The sequence below is a fragment of the Heptranchias perlo genome, chromosome 7, assembly GCF_035084215.1.
Source record: "Heptranchias perlo isolate sHepPer1 chromosome 7, sHepPer1.hap1, whole genome shotgun sequence".
Lineage (NCBI taxonomy): Eukaryota > Metazoa > Chordata > Chondrichthyes > Hexanchiformes > Hexanchidae > Heptranchias > Heptranchias perlo.
Window position 1 is genome coordinate 53,324,316 of NC_090331.1, and position 20,468 is coordinate 53,344,783.

The following is a 20,468-nucleotide window of genomic DNA, read 5'->3' on the forward strand; positions in this document are numbered from 1 at the left end:
GGATAGAAAATTGGTTAACAGACAGGAAACAGAGAGTAGGAATAAATGAGTCTTTTTCAGGGTTGCAGGCAGTGGTCAGGGGTTGCAGGGGTCAGTGCTTGGGCCCCAGCTATTCACAATATACATCAATGATTTGGATGAGGGAACCAAATGTAATATTTCCAGGTTTGCTGATGACACAAAACTAGGTGGCATCATGAGTTGTGAGGAGGATGCAAAGAGGCTTCAAAGCGATTTAGACAAGTTGAGTGAGTGGGCAAATACATGGCAGATGCAGTATAACGTGGATAAATGTGAAGTTATCCACTTTGGAAGGAAAAACAGAAATGCAGAGTATTATTTAAATGGTGATGGATTGGAAAATGTTGATGTACAAAGGGACCTGGGTGTCCTTGTACACCAGTCACTGAAAGCAAACATGCAGGTGCAGCATCAAGGAAGGCAAATGGTATGTTGGCCTTCATTGCAAGAGGATGAGTACAGGAGCAAGGGTGTCTTACTGCAGTCATACAGGGCCTTGGTGAGACCACAACTGGAGTATTGTGTGCAGTTTTGGTCTCCTTACCTAAGAAAGGATATACCTGCCATAGAGGGAGTGCAGCGAACGTTCACCAGACTGAATCCTGGGATGGCAGGACTATCGTATGAGGAGAGATTGGGTCGCCTCGGCCTGTATTCACTCGAGTTTAGAAGAATGAGAGGGGATCTCATTGAAATGTATTAAATTCTGACAGGGCTAGACAGACTGGATGTAGGAAGGATGTTTCCCCTGGCTGGGGTGTCCAGCACGAGGGGTCAGTCTCAGGATACGGGGTAGGACATTTAGGACTGTGAGGAGGAGAAATTTCTTCACTCAGAGGGTGGTGAACCTGTGGAATCCTCTACCACAGAAGGCTGTGGCGGCCAAGTCACCGAATATATTTAAGAAGGAGCTAGATAGATTTCTAGACACAAAAGGGATCAAGAGGTATGGGGAGAGAGTGGCAATATGGTATTGAGATAGAGGATCAGCCATGACCATATTGAATGACGCAGCAGGCTCGAAGGGTCGAATGGCCTACTCCTGCTCCTATTCTCTATGTTTCTTTGATTCCATATTCAACAAGCTACAATGATCTGGAGACCCTGGTGGGGCTGTAGTGTAAGATTATCTCTTGATCTGTCCAGATATCTAAAACCCTGATTCAAAATGGGTAGTGTGTTCAGTAATTATCTTGATGGGTGCATGGGCCTCATTGTGTCTGTATTCAGTTGCTCTTAGTGGTTGTCCTAATGGTGTAATGAGCCAGGGTTGAAAGGATAATTTTGGTCCCATATGAGCCATCTTTACAACCTGCCTTCTCTTTCAAATAATTCTGGCACAGTAAGTGACTTAAAAAGTGAAGGCACCATAACGGTTTCCAGGGAAGCGAACATTTTCTTCCACAATCCTATTTTGATGATAACAGGTGACTACAGTGATTACAGTGGAAGCCTTTCCAGTTTATAAGGCAATGGGATTATGTGTATAGCTACATGGGTGCCATCAATAATGCCTTGGACTTGAGAGTATGGCCATCTGAAAAAAAAACTGAGCAGTCCTTTCATTCTGCTGCTAGCTTCCCATGGAGAAAGTGGTGACATTCTTTGCCCTGGTGAACAAAGCATCGGTCATTTACTTCACAAGTGTGAACTGGAGATTGACTGATGTTGCTCATGTCCTGTGTCAGCGTGGAATGCCAGAGGCAAAAAGGCTTAGAGCTGCGGGAATCTAGAGATACCTTCAGTGCCATCCTTGTAGTGGTTAGCTAGAAGTCAGGTGGCGACTCCTGCCCAGTGACGCAGAGCGTGAGAAAGCAGTTATTCTCCAACATTCCAATTTAGATGTGCCACTAGTGATACCAACTGGAAAAATTACTGTTTTGATCCTAAAGATGTGTTCACTACTGCCAGGTTAAGTTGTTGCACTGAAATTTCCCTCACAGGAGAAAATGCTGTACACTTAAGTTAACAAAAGTACTTTCACCTCTGGTACTGCAGTTTGAATCCAGTAGAGACTGGTTACAAGAATCCTACATTAATTAAATTCAGAAAGTCTCAACCCAGCTCCTATGGGTGTGACTCCAATACAAAACTGCCCATAATTCAGGACTAACTAGCAACCTCATTCAGAAAGGCAATAAAGAAAACTGCTGGTGCAGAAAGGACACTCATTCGCGATTGTAGCACATTGTTTGGGAAAATTAGAGAAAGATTTATTCTGCATCTGGTTTGTGCTACACCCGACATAGAAATCCTTGATGGGAACACGAGACGCCACAAATTGAAAAGGTGTTCCATGCCCCAGCATCGGTGGACCTCACCTTTAGCCCGAAAATGAAATTAAAAGAAAAATCTTCAACTATCTCATGGAAAAATCAAATTCTTGTACAAAAATAAGTTGTTTAAATGGGTTTGTTTCTCACCTTCTTTCTTATGGCTTCTTATTTCCTCCCCACTTCTCCTTACCAAATTCCCTCACACACAAAAATGATTTATGTCAGATGAACAATTTCATGAGGAAGTTCTCACAACAGTAATTGCTACGTGTTAATTTGCTTTTGCATTGTTCCACTCACCTTAGTAGCCCATTTTTCAATGCAACAAACTATCAATGAATACTTGAAACACATCAACATTTTTATCAGATCTGTTAAAATAGGTAGTTCACCATGTTACTTTAGTTTTTTGATTATCTGTTGTTCTATTGTTACATTAACAAAACTATCTTCAAACATTAGACAATCACATTTATTCCCAACAATTCTTCTTTACAAGGACAAGTTTTGGTTTTATTCCGACAATGCAAACGTAAATGAGCTTGGCGGTTCCCTGAAATCTGGTTTGTATGAATTTTCAGTTCTGAATATCAGTTTCGTACTTCACAGAATCATAAAAAGGTTACATCATGGAAGGCGGCCATTCGGCTCATCAAGTCCGCGCCGGCTCTTTCCAAGAGCAATCCAGTTAGTCCCACTCCCCGCCCTATCTCCACAGCACTGCACATTTTTTCCTTTCAAGTACTTATCCAGTTCCCTTTTGAAGGCCATGATTGAATCTGCCTCCACCACCCCCTCGGGCACTGCATTCCAGATCCTAATCACTCGCTGTGTAAAAAAGCTTTTCCTCATGTCACCTTTGGCTCTTTTGCCAATCACCTTAAATCTATGTCCTATGGTTCTTGACCCTTCTGCCAATGGGAAAAGTTTCTCTCTATCTACTCTGTCTAGACCCTTCATGATTTTGAATACCTCTATCAAATCTCTTCACAACAGTCTCTGTTCCAAGAAGAACAACCCCAGCTTCTCCAGTCTATCCACGTAACTAAAGTTCCTTATCCCTGGAATCATTCTCGTAAATCTCTTGTGCAACCTCACTAAGGCCTTCATATCTTGCCTAAAGTATGGTGCACAGAACTGGACACAATACTCCAGTTGTGGCCGAGCCAGTATTTTATAAAGGTTCACCATGACTTCCATACTTTTGTACTCTATACCTCTATTTATAAAGCCCAGGATCCCGAATGCTTTATAAACCGCTTTCTCAATCTGCCCTGCCACCTTCAATGATTTGTGCATATATATCCCCAGATCGCTCTGTTCCTGTACCCCTTTTAGAATTGTGCCCTCTAGTTTATATTGCCTCTCCTCGTTCTTCCTACCGAAATATATCATTTTGCATTTTACTGCATTAAATTTAATCTGCCACGTGTCCGCCCATGCCACCAGCCTGTCTATATCCTCTTGAAGTCTATCACTATCCTCCTCACTGTTCACTACCCTTCCAAGTTTTGTGTCATCTGCAAATTTTGAAATTGTGCCCTGTACACCCAAGTCCAAGTCATTAATATATATCAAGAAAAGCAGTGGTCCGTCACAGACCCCTGGGGAACACAAGAGATAGGAGCAGCAGTAGGCCATTCGGCCCCTCGAGCCTGCTCCGCCATTTAATGAGATCATGGCTGATCTAATTTTTACCTCAACTCCACTTTCCCGCCCTTTCCCCATATCCTTTGACTCCCTTGCTGATCAAAAATTTGTCTAACTCAGCCTTGAATGTATTCAATGACTCAGCCTCCACAGCTTTTTGGGGTAAAGAATTCCAAAGATTCACGACCCTTTGGGAGAAGAAATTCCTCCTCATTTCCGTCTTAAATGGGCGACCCCTTATTCTGAGACTATGCCCCCTCGTTTTAGATTCCCTGTGAGGGGTAACATCCTCTCAGTATCTACCCAACGAGACCCCTCAGAACCTTGTATGTTTCAATAAGATCTCTTCTCATTCTTCTAAACTCCAATGAGTATAGACCCAACCTGTTCAATCTTTCCTCATAAGACAACCCTTCCATACCCCGAATCAACCTAGTGAACCTTCTCTGAACTGCCTCCAATGCAAGTATGTCCTTCCTTAAATAAGGGCACCAGAACTGTACGCAGCACTCCAGGTGTGGTCTCACCAGTACCCTGTACAGTTGTAGCATGACTTCCCTGCTTTTATACTCCATCCCCCTAGAAATAAAGGCCAATATTACAGTTTGCCTTCCGGATTACCTGCTGCACCCGTATGTTGACTTTTTGTGTTTCATGTATGAGGACAACCAGATTCCTCTGTACCGCAGCATTTTGTAGTATTTCTCCATTCAAATAATATTTTGCTTTTTTATTTTGCCTCCCAAAGTGGATGACTTCACATTTTCCCACATTATATTCCATCTGCCAAATGTTTGCCCATTTGCTTAACCTGTCAAAATCCCTTTGCAGACACTTTGTGTCCTCACCGCAACTTGCTTTTCCACCTATCTTTGTATCATCAGCAAATTTGGCCACAAGATACACTGTTCTTTCATCCAAGTCATTGATATATATTGTAAATTGTTGAGGCCCCAGCACTGATCCCTGTGGCACTCCACTAGTTACAGATTGCCATTTTGAAAATGACCCTTTTATCCCGACTCTTTGTTTTCTGTTAGTTAGCTATCCATGCCAGTATATTACCCCCAACACCATGAGCTCTTATCTTGTGCAGTAATCTTTTATGTGGCACCTTATCGAATGCCTTTTGGAAATCCAAATATACTGCATCCATTGGTTCCCCTTTATCCACCCTGCCCGTTACTTCCTCAAAGAACTCTAATAAATGTCAGACATGATTTCCCCTTCATTAAACCATGTTGACTCTCCTTGATTGTATTATGAGTCTCCAAATGTCCTGCTACTACTTCCTTAATAATAGATTCTAGCATTTTCCCAATGACAGATGTTAGGCTAACTGGTCTATAGTTCCCTGCTTTCTGTCTCATTCCCTTCTTGAATAGGGGTGTTATGTTTGCGGTTTTCCAATCCGCTGGGACCTTTCCAGAATCTAGTGAATTCTGGAAGATTACAACCAATGCATCCACTGCACACCTCTCTCCAGTCCGAAAAACAACCGTTCACCACTGTTTCCTGTCCATTAGCCAATTCTGTATTCATGTTGCTACTGCCCCCATTAGTCCACGGACCATAATCTTGATGATAAGCCTACCATGCGGCACTTTATCAAACGCCTTTTGAAAGTCCATATACATCAAATCAACTACATTGCCCTCATCTACCCTCTCTGTTACCTCATCAAGAAACTCTATTGGGTTACTTAAACACGATTTGCCTTTAACAAATCCGTACTGGCTTTCCCTAATCAATGCACACTCATCCAAGTGACTGTTAATTCTGTCCCGAATTATCATTTCTAAAAGTTTTCCCACCACTGAGGTTAAACTGACTGGCCTATAGTTGCCAGGTTTATCTTTACACCTCTTTTTGAACAAGGGTCGAACATTTGCAATTCTCCAGTCCTCTGGCACCACCCCCGTATCTCCGGATATTTGGAAGATTATGGCCAGTACCTCTGCAACTTCCACCCTAACTTTCTTCAGCAACCTAAGATGCATCCCATCCGGACCGGGTGACTTATCTGCTTTAAGTAGAGGGAGTCTTTCAAGTACCTCTATCAATTTTTAGCCCATCCAGTATCTCAACTTTACCTTCATTTACTGAGATTCTGGCAGCATCTTCTTCCTTGGTAAAGACCGATGCAAAGTACTCATTTAGTACCTCGGCCATGCCCTCTGCCTCCATGAGTTGATCTCCTTTGTGGTTCCTAATCGGCTCCACCCCTCCTCTTACTACCCATTTACTGTTTACATGCCTGTAAAAGACTTTTGGATTCCCTTTTATGTTAGCCGCCAGTCTATTCTCATACTCTCTCTATGCCCCTCATATTTCCTTTTTCAATTCCCCTCTGAACTTTCTATATTCTGCCTGGTTCTCACTTGTGTATTTAATATGTACACAACATCTGAAATTTCATGGAAAAATCAGTATCCAAAGAGTTAACCATCTATTTTACCTTAAGATTTTGACATATTAATCCACAACTTCATGGAATTTTAAACTCGTGTTTCATCATTCAAGGTCATTGTTGAGACTCACGATAGCCTAACAGCAATCATCTCATGTATAATCTGCAGTTTCACCTGCTTTCCATTCCCTATTTCTCCAACTAACCCATTGGTTACACTGTCTTGCCACAACTTTGCGTGCCACTGAAATGACTGTAAATTGTTCACACAGGCAACGCATTTGTTAATTATACCCAAAGTATCATAGCTGATTTATCTCAATTCTGTCAACCATCATTTCAATAAAGGTTTGTCAGACATCCTCATTCCATTGCTGCCACAGTCTGTTTATAGCCATTATTTTCCGTTAAGTAGAAAATCAGAAGGAGAGAATCTTTTACCTTTAACATCTATGCCTGGCTGCCATTCAATATTACTGGACATTGAGAATGGACAAAGCTTTGACTTTAGTTACATTGCTATCGCTTTTGATTTCTAGAAAGTATCCAGCATTTTCACCTGTCCTCACCTAATTGATATGGTTTGCTTGGTGTCTCATGTGCATCTACCAAGATTTGCATCTATCCATTACCATTTCAACCACTGCACTGAACAAATTAGACAATAGCGGTTAGCCTTTCCTTAGCCCATTTGTCTTACACCAGACTATGAAAGTGCTCCCTATGCATATAGTACTCGCTGAAATTCTGTTGAGCTCGTTGAGCTTTTTGATGAGAGACATGTCTGACATGTTTTAAGTCCTCATTATTTTAAGCAGAATCTTTTGCAGACCATCAAAGGCCCACTCAAAATCAATAAAATTGATAAAGACCATTATTGTATTGAGTGTACGTTTCATCGAGTTGTTGCAGTGTGAATAATTGACCAATCATATTGTGGCCTCTTCTGAAATCTGATTGCTTTCCCAAGATTGCTCCCACCCTAGCCACTGACCTTCATTGGCTACACAGAGGAATACTTCACTGGTTAACTTTATTCCATTATGCTTGGCACAGCTCATTTTGTAAAGTAGTACAGTAACAATTGTTTTCCCATTTTTGGTTCCATAAATGGGCTGTGGATGCTGGGTCAACTGAAATTTTCAAGACAGAGATTGACAGATTTTTATTAGGTGAAGGTATCAAGGGGTATGGATCAAAAGCGGGTGTATGGAATTGAGGTACAGATCAGCCATGATCTAATTGAATGGTGGAACAGGCTAGAGGGCCTCACTGGCCTACTCCTGTTCCTATGCTCCTAGAAATAAATATTAATTTTAAAGCTGAATGATAATGATTTGCTAACTGTCTTGCAAACAGTAGACAGTTGAAGCGATATCACTGATAGAAAAATTCACAGCAACATCTGTTCACCACCAGCTCCATGAAATTCTAAACATAAGGAGTCTTACAACACCAGGTTATAGTCCAACAGCTTTATTTTAAATCACAAGCTTTCGGAGCTTTCCTCCTTCGTCAGGTGAATGTAGGGTTCCATAAAGGCACAGCATATATAGTCAGAGAACAATGCCTGGTGATTACAGATAATCTTTCCAACTGCCCGTTATCACACCTCCAGAGATATAATCAAAGCAATCAAAGGAGTGGATGGTGTTCAGACAGAGAAACATAACATCCAAGACTACTGAATACACAAGCGGTCAGAACACAAAGACAGAGAGAGAGAGAGAGAGAGAGACACCTGAAAGGCAGTGAGAGAGAGAGAATGTCCAGTTGTATTAAAAACAGATAACTTTTTTTTGCTGGTGGGGTTACATGTAGCGTGACATGAACCCAAGATCCCGGTTGAGGCCGTCCTCATGGGTGCGGAACTTGGCTATCAATATCTGCTCGACGATTTTGCGTTGTCGTGTGTCTCGAAGGCCGCCTTGGAGAACGCTTACCCGAAGATCGGAGGCTGAATGTCCTTGACTGCTAAAGTGTTCCCCGACTGGGAGGGAACCCTCCTGTCTGGCGATTGTTGTGCGGTGTCCGTTCATCCGTTGTCACAGTGTCTGCATGGTCTCGCCGATGTACCATGCTTTCCTGCAACGTATGAGGTAGACAACGTTGGCCGAGTCACAGGAGAACACTTCACTGCCTTTCAGGTGTCTCTCTCTCTCTCTCTCTCTCATTGTCTTTGTGTTCTGACCGCTTGTGTATTCAGTAGTCTTGGATGTTATGTTTCTCTGTCTGAACACCATCCACTCATTTGATTGCTTTGATTATATCTCTGCCGAGGTGTGATAACGGGCAGTTGGAAAGATTATCTGTAATCACCAGGCATTGTTCTCTGACTATATATGCTGTGCCTTTATGGAACCCTAAACTCACCTGACGAAGGAGGAAAGCTCCGAAAGCTTGTGATATAAAATAAAGCTGTTGGACTATAACCTGGTGTTGTAAGATTCCTTACATTTGTCCACCCCAGTCCATCACCGGCATCTCCACATCACAAATTCTAAACAGATGGTATAATGTAAAATTATATGGGAAAAATTTAATTTAAAAAAATGGGAATCCGCATATAGTCATGAAAATTACTGTGATGTACAGCTCCGTTGTCTGCTGTATTTGAAAGATAATGTAGATAGGAAATAAAGTACAGCAAGAAAAGGCAATTTGGCCCAAAGTCTCCTCCTTTCACAGACCAAGTACAACCTGTCCCATGATGCACTCTATGCCCTTTACTTTCCTGAAGGAAAGTTATTAATGAATACTTCCGGAACTCCAAAATAAACAAAATGATTATCTATCCATTGCCACATCACCATTATTTAACCCTGGTTTGTTTCCTTCCAGACAACATGTCTGCACCTTCCAATTCCAACATTTCTGAAACTATTCTGGTAGTGTTCTGCAGTTCTGTAATGTCAGCTGTGGCTCAGTTGGTTGAGGGATGAATGTTGGCCAGCACATTGGAAGAACTCCCTGCTCTTCTTTGAAACACTGCCACAGGATCTTTTATATCCACCTGAACAGATGACAAGGCTCAACGATGGTCATCATATATAAAATTATACTATAGGTACATGCAAGGTATTAGCTGAAGTTAGAAGAACCACCAATCAAGAAACATTACTAATAACTTAGAGGTCAGAACCAACAACCATGGAGAAATATGGAACTATTTGATACAGCAATTCAACCATATACCCAGCAAAGACGTAAGTTATCATATTCACATTATTCAAGATATTGACTTAAATAGGAAGATTACGATTGCTACTTCCAATTTAAACCGAAAAGGGGATGCACTGTAATCCTCTAAACTGAACATTAGTACAAAAATAAATTAGCAGAAAGATAAGTTTAGATGAGAAGTCTTTAGAATTAAAGTTAGTATCTCTCATGGGACATTGCTTATGGGTAGTCCAAAATCTTATCTGCATTTTCTGAAGTTCACCATGCATCCACCGTAGACTGAACACAATAGTCTTTTGTCCAATGCTTTAATGTAGCACATATATTGACGTAGTATATATAATGTCCAACTTGAGGCAAAAATTATAGAATATCTTAGTGATACTGAAAGGTACAGACCTCACATAGTATTTGTAATACAATTTACGTACCATTTGGTCGAGATGAAGTATTATCCTTTCCTCAATACTTCTTATTCCCAGTTATTAACATGGATTTTTTTGCTCTAACTCCCATGGTAGATTTACAGTATTTGCTTAAAATGCAAGTATTTTTTTTCTTCATCCTTCTTCAAAAATTTCCTTTTTCTCAGTTATTTTACATAAATAATAGATAAATTTTCTCCCATTGCTTCCCATGGTGCATATAGTTCTGGAACTCTTTAATGAGCAGCATCTACATGTATATATTTCATAATTGTTATTTCTAGCTGCATACACTGACCTAACTGATGAAAATGACAGCCAAAAACAGTGTGAAGTTATTTGAGCAATTTGTTTGGTTTTGTGTTAATTTATAGTTTATGAATGGTAACTTTGAAAAAAAAATTGAGTGATTTGCTTGTTCAGTTTTCTGCTCGTTACTTATTGACACTTTTTGGTTCATTCACATTTAATCAGTTTGTTATTTGAACGACTCAAATAACCACTTAATTGTTAACTTACCAAACATGCCATTTTGTCCTAAACATGATGTCTCAGGCCGCACTTTCAGGAATGTGAGGAATACATGCTAGACACAGGACTTAATATATAGATTTGCATTTTAGTTGTTTATTGTTGTAGTTTAGAGTTAATATTACCATGTTCTTGACACCAGAGTAGTTCTATTGTTTAATAGCATCATGCGAGAGAAAAAAACCTGCAATTTCCCAGGATCTACCAGTAATCCTGCTCCTTTAAAGACCATCACAAAACTAAACACTCAAAAATATAATTCCATTAATAATTGAAATACAGAGGGCATCACAATTTCCAAATAATCAACTACCAACATGAATGAGACTCAAGTGACTTTGCGACTTCAGTGTGTTACTTAAATTTACGACTGAAACTGGGATACTTTTTTAGAAATCCTGTTTCTCATTTAATGTGCCACTTTTTAAACTGCCATCTGGTTGCCAACCAGCAATTTCTAAGATGCATACTCTTCAAGTAAGATATAGAAAGAAATAGAACAAAGTCATGCAAACATTTAACTAGTAACAGTGGCTATGTCTAGGGATTATATTACAACTTCCAAATCACCAAACCTTTCTGGTTGTAAATTTTTGTGGTCTAAACTTATGCCAAGAAAGAATTATGGTCAAAGTTAGTTCATTTTAGGACTAGAAAGCAGCATGGGTTTTTCTCTTAACTATTTCTTTTCATGTTTCTTATTATCAATCTGGTGGTTGAGAAAGAGAAATAATTAGAAAGTAAAATATCTCCAGTTTGAAATACTAGACAACAAACCAAGTGGCTGCAAGAAAATATGTTCCCCCTATTTATAGGATTTTAAGATCCAGGGATGCAGCATATATCAGTTTTAAAAAAGCATAAAACATGAATAACTATTCTGCTTTTCAACTTATGAATATTTTATGTGTATTGCTGCTTAATTTAATATTTGACAATTGTCAATAACTGAATAATAGCAGTGAAATATAAAGCTATTTTTGCCTGTTTTGAAGAACAATGAATGCAGCTAACATTTAACTATGACTAAGAAAACATACCCAAATAAAATCCACTTAATCGTGAGAAACTGATTACAAAAAAGAACTTGAATGGTCAAACAAATTTTTGTGTGAAACGTACAACGGCAACTCTCAAAAGGCTCTGCTCCAAAATTCTTTCTGTAAAAGTTAAATTATGCTTTGTCAAGTACATCATTGCAGAAATATGACATTGGAAAAAATCTTACATTTTATATTAAATGATACAAATTACAGAGTAAAATCTCAACACTCACCTGTTCAAAAACATTAGAAATGGACTTTGACACAAAATCTACTTTACAACAAATGCGCTACTACAATTATTAGTCTATTTATCTGCTGTTATCCTATTCATTTAATACTGCCACCTACAGATTGGCAATTATTTGCCCATCACGTGCATGAAATTTTATTAAAAAAACAAGCCAGTCTTCTGTGCAAAGGGAATAAATAAACTTGATTTTATACATATTAATAAAGGCACAAAAATTATCAGGTTCACCAATAATCTTGATTAATAGCACACAGATTTTAACCTAGAAATGTAATGTTTCATAATTAATGAGGGAACTTTTAACATTATATTAACAGGTCCGAAAGCTTTGTAATTTTCAACAGGGTAGCTAAAATAGTTTTCATGCATAGGGTTGCCCAGGAGTCTCTCGGAATGGGGCATAGATCTCCTGGGCACTGCTGCTAGCAGCCCAGGAGATCTTCGCGCTAGATTTCTTGTCACCATAGCGAGAGGAATAGGCTTACAGGAGAGAACGTCACCACTGGCACAGGCACCAGGAGCCGAATGATCTCTTCCTGTGCTGCAATTTCCATCAGTTTATGAAAACTCTCCTTTATTGAGTCCAAGCTCAAGTGGTTTAGAAATTTTGGTGCTGAGCTGAGTTTAGGACAATGTGCCCTGTGAGAAGTGCCCCAAACAATGAACCCACTGCCCTTTGTGTGATCTTTCGGTTTGGTTCAGGTCGATTTGTGCCAGCCAGTTTTGACGTGTGAAGTCCAAGTAAAGATTGGCTCTGACTGAAACTCCCTGTTCAGAGTTGTCATCTTCTCACAGAACCTGAATCCAAATCAGATTCGAAGGAAATCAGGAGAAAGGTTGGGCCTGTTAAAAGTGGTATCAACTGGGGAGTCTGACCGCACCTTGTGCAGTGCAGGGGGATTCTGGCTGTAGTTTCAGGGTGAATATCAGTGGGGTTATAGGATTACTACTAGTTACAGCAGGTGGAATATTGGAGCATTACACCTATTACTACCAGTTACTTATAGATTATCAGTGAGTTATTGAATTACTGTTGATTATGAGGGGAAATCCGAGTATTACTAGTTTTATTATTAGTCACCGATGCAATTTCAACAAGTTACTATTAGTTCATGGATGAAATCAAAGCTCCTCCCACCCTCGGTTTCCCCTCTTCCCTGCCCTCAGTTTCCCTTCTTCGCCTGCTCGTGGGTGGCCTCCTGGTTCTCAGAACTTCTTGCACAATAGCTGCTGGCGTGAAACCACGAGCAAAGATACTCAACTACAGGGGACCCAACCTTTATACGGTAAATGAAGTAACATTTGCAGACATCATGTGGTCAGGTCACGTGGTCAAACCTCCAGGAATGCCTCCAACCAGAGTTGGCAACCCTATTCATGCATGACTAGTAAACAGAAAAAGACACCAATAGATGGCACTAGGCTCGATAATACTTAAGTACTGCAGGCACAAGTGAATTCGGAAATCCTAACCACAAACATAATCCACCACGTCTCTTCAGTTGCATTACCGAGTCTCAGTTTTGCAGCAATGTTCTTTTTCTCACTGACCCAACAAAAGAGAGCAATAAAGTTCTATGGGCGTGGGGCTATTCCGACTCCCATAAGCTGCCACTAACTAATGTTCTATTCAGACTATTCTTTAAATAGAGCAAATTCACTAACTCCATCTCAACAGCATTCTCTTCAAAAGCTTGTTTTTTTTTTGCAGTGTCACACCAACTTCAACAATGCCCATCCTTACAGCAGAAAAGCCTCTGTTCCAGGTGACATCACCAATAATGCTTCAGTGTGCATTTGCCCATTTTGTACTGCCTCTTTGGTGTTGGGTCCTTGATAAAAGTAGCATTTGCCAATTGCCATAAATACACAGTATGAAAATAGCATAATACAAGAATCAGACCCTTTGTAGGAGCAATGAGTTTAAAAGATAGTTGTACAAATGTGCAAATTACATTCAACGGGCTTAAGGTGGTACATGCAGTCAAAAAATTGTATCCTCAATTTATCTAGAATTGGTCTGTGCTGCAATGGCCTCCACGGTCAAATAGCTCACTGAATCTGGTTGACCACCAGAAGGGGAAGGTACAAGTCTGACAATGTTTGCAGAGACTCATACTCCGACTCACTTTTTTTTATAAGAGATTGAAAAGATAACTGGTGAGAAAAGGAAAAATGACCATGTATGCACATATACAATGCAACTTTGGTTTTGTCATTTTAATTTTCACAAAGATTCCTCCAACCATCCCCCTCTGCCCAAGATAGGTATCAGAAAAAATATTACACAGGATGGAGGGCCCCATTTGTCTACTTGATAGCTCCTCAAAAACTGTTTTGAATACAATTTATGGATTCAACAATAAAACTAACTTCTGTTTATGCTGCTTGGACTTTTATTCTTAATAACATTAAGGATGGAGGAGTTGGAGTTCGGGCAGGGAGCCATTTAATACAGTGTGAATTTTTGCATTTGTTAAGGTGAGGGATGTACATTCTGGGGAATGGAATACTTTTTTCATTTTTGGCAACTGGTGAAAGAATCAATTACTTAAGTAAACCAAAAGCCAGATGCAGAGTAAAGCTCCTCAAAATGTGCCGTTAAATTAACCCTACCTTCAATGAGCACCTTTTATTGTGCCAATGTGAATTTTTCCACTTCCAACACCAACCACGTGTGTGGCCTTTCAGAGATTGTCTGTGCTAAATTGTGGGCAGCTTATTGTCAATGCCCACTAAGAAGTGGATTGAAACTGCTCAAATTAATTTGGTGCAGAACTTATACTCCCAGAAGAAAGAGGACCTGTAGATCCCATTCTTTGTGCATGTCAAACTCCCGGAAGTGAAAGAATAGTGTACAAACCAACTGTCCCAATCCTCTATGATCCAATTGTTTCTGTTATTTCATGCTATAGTGACAGAAGGATTCCCAGAAGAGCACCACAACACACTGCAGGTCTTGGAAGATCATCTGGCTCTGCTTAGATTACATCATTAGACAGCACAGTGGAAACAACTAGGACTTTTAATAATAAAAGGGAAACAGGCCTCGGCAGTCTTTTGCATTAAGAATTTAGGGTTGAGGTGTCAACATACCATTAGGTATAATGTAGTAAAATTATTTCTGAAATTCGTAAGCAAATCAAAGAAAATGAGATGGAGATGGCATTTGGGACCAAGCTGGGTAAGACTGGAGTTAATGAGTATCATTTTGAATTCAGGTCAGGAAATATCAAAGACACAGAACTGGGCTATGACAGGGAAAACCTCCAGATATAGCATAGTATAAAATTGTTTGGAGTGTCATACAACTATTACAAGACAGGAGAGAGTGTATCAAATTCCTTGGTGTTTTATTTGGTAGGTACAAGAGGGAATTCGTTAAAGTTCCCCATGTGCTATACAAGTAGAAGATTTGACTGTTAAAATAATGCTGCTGTATTTAGTGCACCATTGGCAATGCAACAACTCTTCTAAAACCATAGCAACAGTATAATCTTTAAGCATCTCACAAACCTTATTGTGAAATTAGTTGTTCATGGCCACTTTGATTATTTGTTGGTCACGAAATTGTTATCTGAAACAAACAGCTATATAACAAAAACAAATGCGATTATACGAACAATAACTTGCATTTATATAGTACCTTTAACGGTAGTAAAACATCCCATGACGCTTCACAGGAGCGTTATCAAACAAAATTTGACACCGAGCCACAAAAGCAGATATTAGGACAGGTGAAAGAGGTAGGTTTTAAGGAGCGACTTAAAGGAGGAGAGAGAGTTGGAGAGGCGGAAAGATTTAGGGAGGGAATTCTAGAGCCTAGGGCCTAGGCAGCTGAAGGCACTGCCACCAATGATGGAGCGATTAAAACCGGGAATTGCAAGAGGCAAGAATTGGAGGAGCACAGAGATCTCGAAGGGTTGTCGGGCTGGAGGAGGTTACAGATAGGGAGCGGTGACACAGCTGTCATTTTCTGCAAGGTTTTGCCTTTTTGAAGACTGTCTTACCCACCTATTAATACCAACTTTTCAACACAGCCTTTAAGCCTGTACCACAGCCGCTCCTCGATCGTTCTACATGTGGCACCCATAAATCAAGTGCAATGCTCATTCAACTTCTGGTAAAATGTAAAGCATCTTCCCTTTAAGCAATTTCAGTTGTTCCAACTTTAATAGATCAATAGACATTCAAAAACTATCTAACTTCTAATCGTATTAGGAACACTTCATTTTTATGACAGTTTACAAATATTTAACATTAATTTATGCACCACAATATTGAAAACAGAGCAATTAAATTGAACGTACATGCCTCTTTTGAAAGTCGTTTTATTTTTCCCCACTCACCATTATAGTGGAAAGATGCATTATATTTGCAGCAACATCGAACGACATGTAGATGGGGCTTTAATCTACGCAATGCACAATTTACTTTCCAGTATTATTGTTAATTCTCCTTTTTCCTTACTTACTTAATCTTTCATTCTTCACTTAACAATGAATACCACAAATTCCAATCAAATGTCCTTTTGCTAGGTCAACTTCTTCCAAGTATCTCTGAAAACTGAGGCGTGATGGTTAAGATACCAATTAAGGAACAGCTGGCATGAATGACATCTGCATTAACCATTCACATCTGGAAAGTAAGACCCTGCACTGCAAGTACTGACTTGGCTCATTATGACACTACCTTCAACAAATAGAACTACTGTTTTGATACTTTTAATCTTTTTTTTAAAACCCCAATACAAAAACTGTGCTGCATAAACATAGCATTAAAGCTCTGGCATGATCTGTGTTTGAAAAAAAAGGAAAAATGGCAATCTCCTCAATTTCAGTAGATGCCATTCCCTATCACGCAATGCTTCCACTCATAAATATATGACAAATACTTCCTTAATCATTTTTTACGGGCAGGGATGTGCAGGGGGTAGTCAGTTACTTGCTGGAGGGAAAATAGGAACAGCAGGCAGCAAAACTGTACAGCAAAAATGGCTATGTGGTAAATTTGCTTTTGGAACATCACTCGCTTGCATTGGCTTTGATCTTTTGGCAAAGACAGACAACAGTACACAGCAGCATTTTTTTTAATGCTGTGATTGAACAAACCACGATGGATTTCACAAATTAAGCCTCTTTCTGTCATAGTTAAACATCAGTAGCTCTCCCAGTAAAAACCATGTTTTAATTCTTGTTGATATTTCTTTTGAATTGACCATAACCTAGCCATCATAATTGGTCCAAAGTAAAAATGGGGCATCTGGCGACAAGCAAATCGCAGACTGGCGTCTTCTGAAAGTCTGCCTACTATTAGGGTCTGGAAGTGGTATTTGCTGTACAATTACAGCCAGCGATCTCCACCTGTAATCATCACTATACAGGTGTGAGAAGCTTTCAGCATAAGGAATCAGTCTCATCGCCTGACATATAAAATCTTTCATGTCCACACAGCAACAATAAGCTCCAGGAAACAAGTACACGAAGAACACAGACTGATATTTATCATTTAAGGCCAGGTAACCTCTTACATGTAGGTTCGTTCCTGTTGATTTTGAACACAGAAGTGGAGTAAGAAGACAGATTAATACAGGAATAGGACACAATTCACTCATTTAACATCCTCCCTAATTTTAAATTTATTTTTCGCTGACTCCTTAGTGTTCTCCTTTGCACCATGCATCGCTTCCTTATAGGTTCAGCTGATAACAAATGCAAAGTAACCCTCAAGGATTACCATACCATTTGTGTACTAAATTCTAAACTACAGCAATTATTTTCCATTATTCTGTGGTCCTACACATTTCTATAGTTTTCATTTACTTTGATCATAATAAGATAAACTCGCCAGATACACATTCTAAATATGCATACATTTAGGTACAAATGAATAAATTATGTAGATGAGAGCACTTTAATCTTTCATAACATTATTTGGAATTTCCTTCAATGGAAAAGCAAAATAAGAAACTTCATGAAGTTAATGGACCAGAGAGTAACATGGTTATTACTCAAGTAATTCAATACCATATACTTGCAGTGATATATATTTATCTCACTGGCTCTGAAATAAGCTTATCATTTAAAAACTGTTTGGGATGTTATGATAAAACTTAAAAGTACACTTTAAGATTCATTACAAGGGACATTTTTCTGATTCGTTTTTACAGATCGGAGCACAGATCAATAACCAGATAAGGAGACAATATCTTTGAAATTCCAATTTCTTCTACTTTAACTATCTTGTAGGAAACTCACCATTTATTCTTCCTTCTAATGTAGTCTTTCTCAGACAGGTTAACCAAATAAATCATTGGTTTTGAAGTCAAAAGCAAGTGCTTATTCAATACATCAATCTGAGAAAGAAAGCAAAAGATAGACATGAAAGCAAAAACCGCACATAACCTGAGCTTTTCTAAGTCGGCAGAAACCAAAATGCCTTTCAATTTAACAGCTTTACCCCTACCCCCATAGAAATGTGAGTACTCTCAAATAATCAAGAAACTGAACAGCTCTCTCTGACCCAAAGAAAAATTTCGAATTATGCAACAGTCCTTACAACCTAATTACAAGATTTCTACAAAGTAAAGTGACATCTAATACAGATTATAGATCCAAGGCAACAGATATTAATAAATCCAAGTGCACATCAAAGTCTTACCTCTTTGTCATTCCAGTCATGATAGAAGCGTATATGTTTCTTTTCATCTATAACCCAGTTCTTGACTTTGCACATTATGTCCTGTAAAGGATTAAGGGAAAAACAGATGCATTACAATACATAAAAAGTAAATCAACACAGCAGGAAACTGGGTAATTATTTTCTAGTTGTCAAAAGGGAGCCACGTGCAATTTCTTTTTAAAAAGAAGTTTTATGGAGATGGGAACAAAATTACTTTTTGTTAATGTGAAATTTTTGCTTAGGTGAACATAATATTATGTGCTCCTTTTTCTGAAATGTGTAATCTGTCCCTTCATATTGATTGTGTGACAAAGCCAACATAGGAAACCAGGAATAAAATAAATAAATGAATGGGTGATGAAGAGAGAGAGAAACATATGCTAAAGAAAACAGATTAATATTTATCTATCCTCACAGAATTGAATCAAACTAGTCAAAAGCTTCTTCTATATTTTGTTTTTTTGCCAACACCTCCCCCTTCCAAAAAATGAAAGAGGGAAAAACTGCTTTAATTGCACAATAGTAACAGAATCATGCTGGTGACCTCCAACCAGCTGCATTCAGTTTCAGAACATCTTTCTCAACAGGAAATTTGAAGGCCTTCTAGTTATCAAGCTAGTGTGCATTCAGAAGGAGCAACTGCAGGAAGAGACAACTTGCTTTGTTTCTCTGTCCTTTCCTTAAAGAAAGATTAATCATCTGTGAAATGGAAACGGCAAACAGCAAGTGACACAAACTGAACCCTTCAAGCCTTTCCTTATCCATTTCACTGCTCTGAATCGAGAGCTGCGTGTGGCACAATTCTCTTCACAGGCAGGTGTTAATAAAAGGCACGCAGGTCTAAAAGGTCAAATTCGGCTCCTGCACTTAAAAATGTACATGATCGTTTTTTGTTAAATACTTCTTTTAATTTATAACGGAAATGTTTTACCAAAATTATATTAAAACTAGAATGCAGATTATTTCAAACATTAAAATTTATGATGGCTAATTTATAACTATATTTTAAGACTGTCATGTTGCAAATTCTATTATATATATATATATATATATATATGTGAAAATGACAGCTTCTCAAACAAGTTTTCAATATTTCATGTTTTATCCTTATAACTTGTTTTTCTCTTCCAGAAATACCTGAGATTTCACAACACTAATAACAGGAGCTGTCATAACTAAAAAATGTAACTGTGGTTTTAATGAACCACACCAGCAATGAGGAAAGGACAACTATTAAATTTTTCAGCATCTAAAAAGATACAAAGTCAGTCATTTAAATACCAAGACCCAATTGGTGTTCAAATTCATGACAACAGACAAAATCTGATTTTGTTCATGCTGCTTTTTAAAAAAAAATCTGAATTACTGCTTTACTATTAGCTAAGATTATGAAAGTTAACAGTAAGAATAAAAATGAAAGGTCTGCAAACCAATAGATTTTCTATACATTTGTAACCTCCTTTCACAACAATCACATATCTGATTAGGAAGTTTTCTAGAATTCAAATTTCTACATAGTTTTTTTTATTTAATAACATGGCACTAAGCAATTACACATGCATTACAATGTGAAAATGCTGGACATCATGTCTACAAACTATTCTTTAAACCTTAAAAAGGCTTCCAGGAGATTTCACTTGGCATCTTTACATACAACCTTTGACAAGTAATGCAGACCATTTTTATTCATTGCCTAAAATTGTCAGCAATTATGTGCGTCACTGGCCACCTGCAAATTCTGAATGCCTGCTCCAGCCATCATTGCAAAAACCAATGTCAGGAGGATTAATCTGAGAAAACATTGAGTCCCCTAATGGTTCAGCAGGTGAAATGGCCCAGCTGGTTAATACAACGAATGGTCAGGACAGCTTCGTCAAGACAGATGGCAGCCAAAATATTAAAAAGGCCAAAATTTTAACTTGTAGAACATTCACGATGCTCTTGCACAAGATAAAAATCATAAGTTGGTATTATTTTCCCTAGCTGTCACATCAA

The 20,468-nt window shown here is 38.8% G+C and overlaps 1 protein-coding gene across 2 annotated transcripts in view; it reads right to left on the reverse strand.

The window, feature by feature from the left end:
• ola1 (Obg-like ATPase 1) overlaps positions 1-20,468 on the reverse strand; it is a 199,251-nt gene that overhangs the window by 95,963 nt on the left and 82,820 nt on the right. For both annotated transcript variants that reach the window (XM_067987570.1, XM_067987569.1), the window contains 2 exons: positions 18,453-18,533; positions 18,050-18,147 (listed from right to left, as the gene is read on the reverse strand). In XM_067987570.1, coding sequence (XP_067843671.1) covers positions 18,050-18,147; positions 18,453-18,533 — 179 coding nt within the window. The remainder of the gene's footprint in view (positions 1-18,049; positions 18,148-18,452; positions 18,534-20,468) is intronic.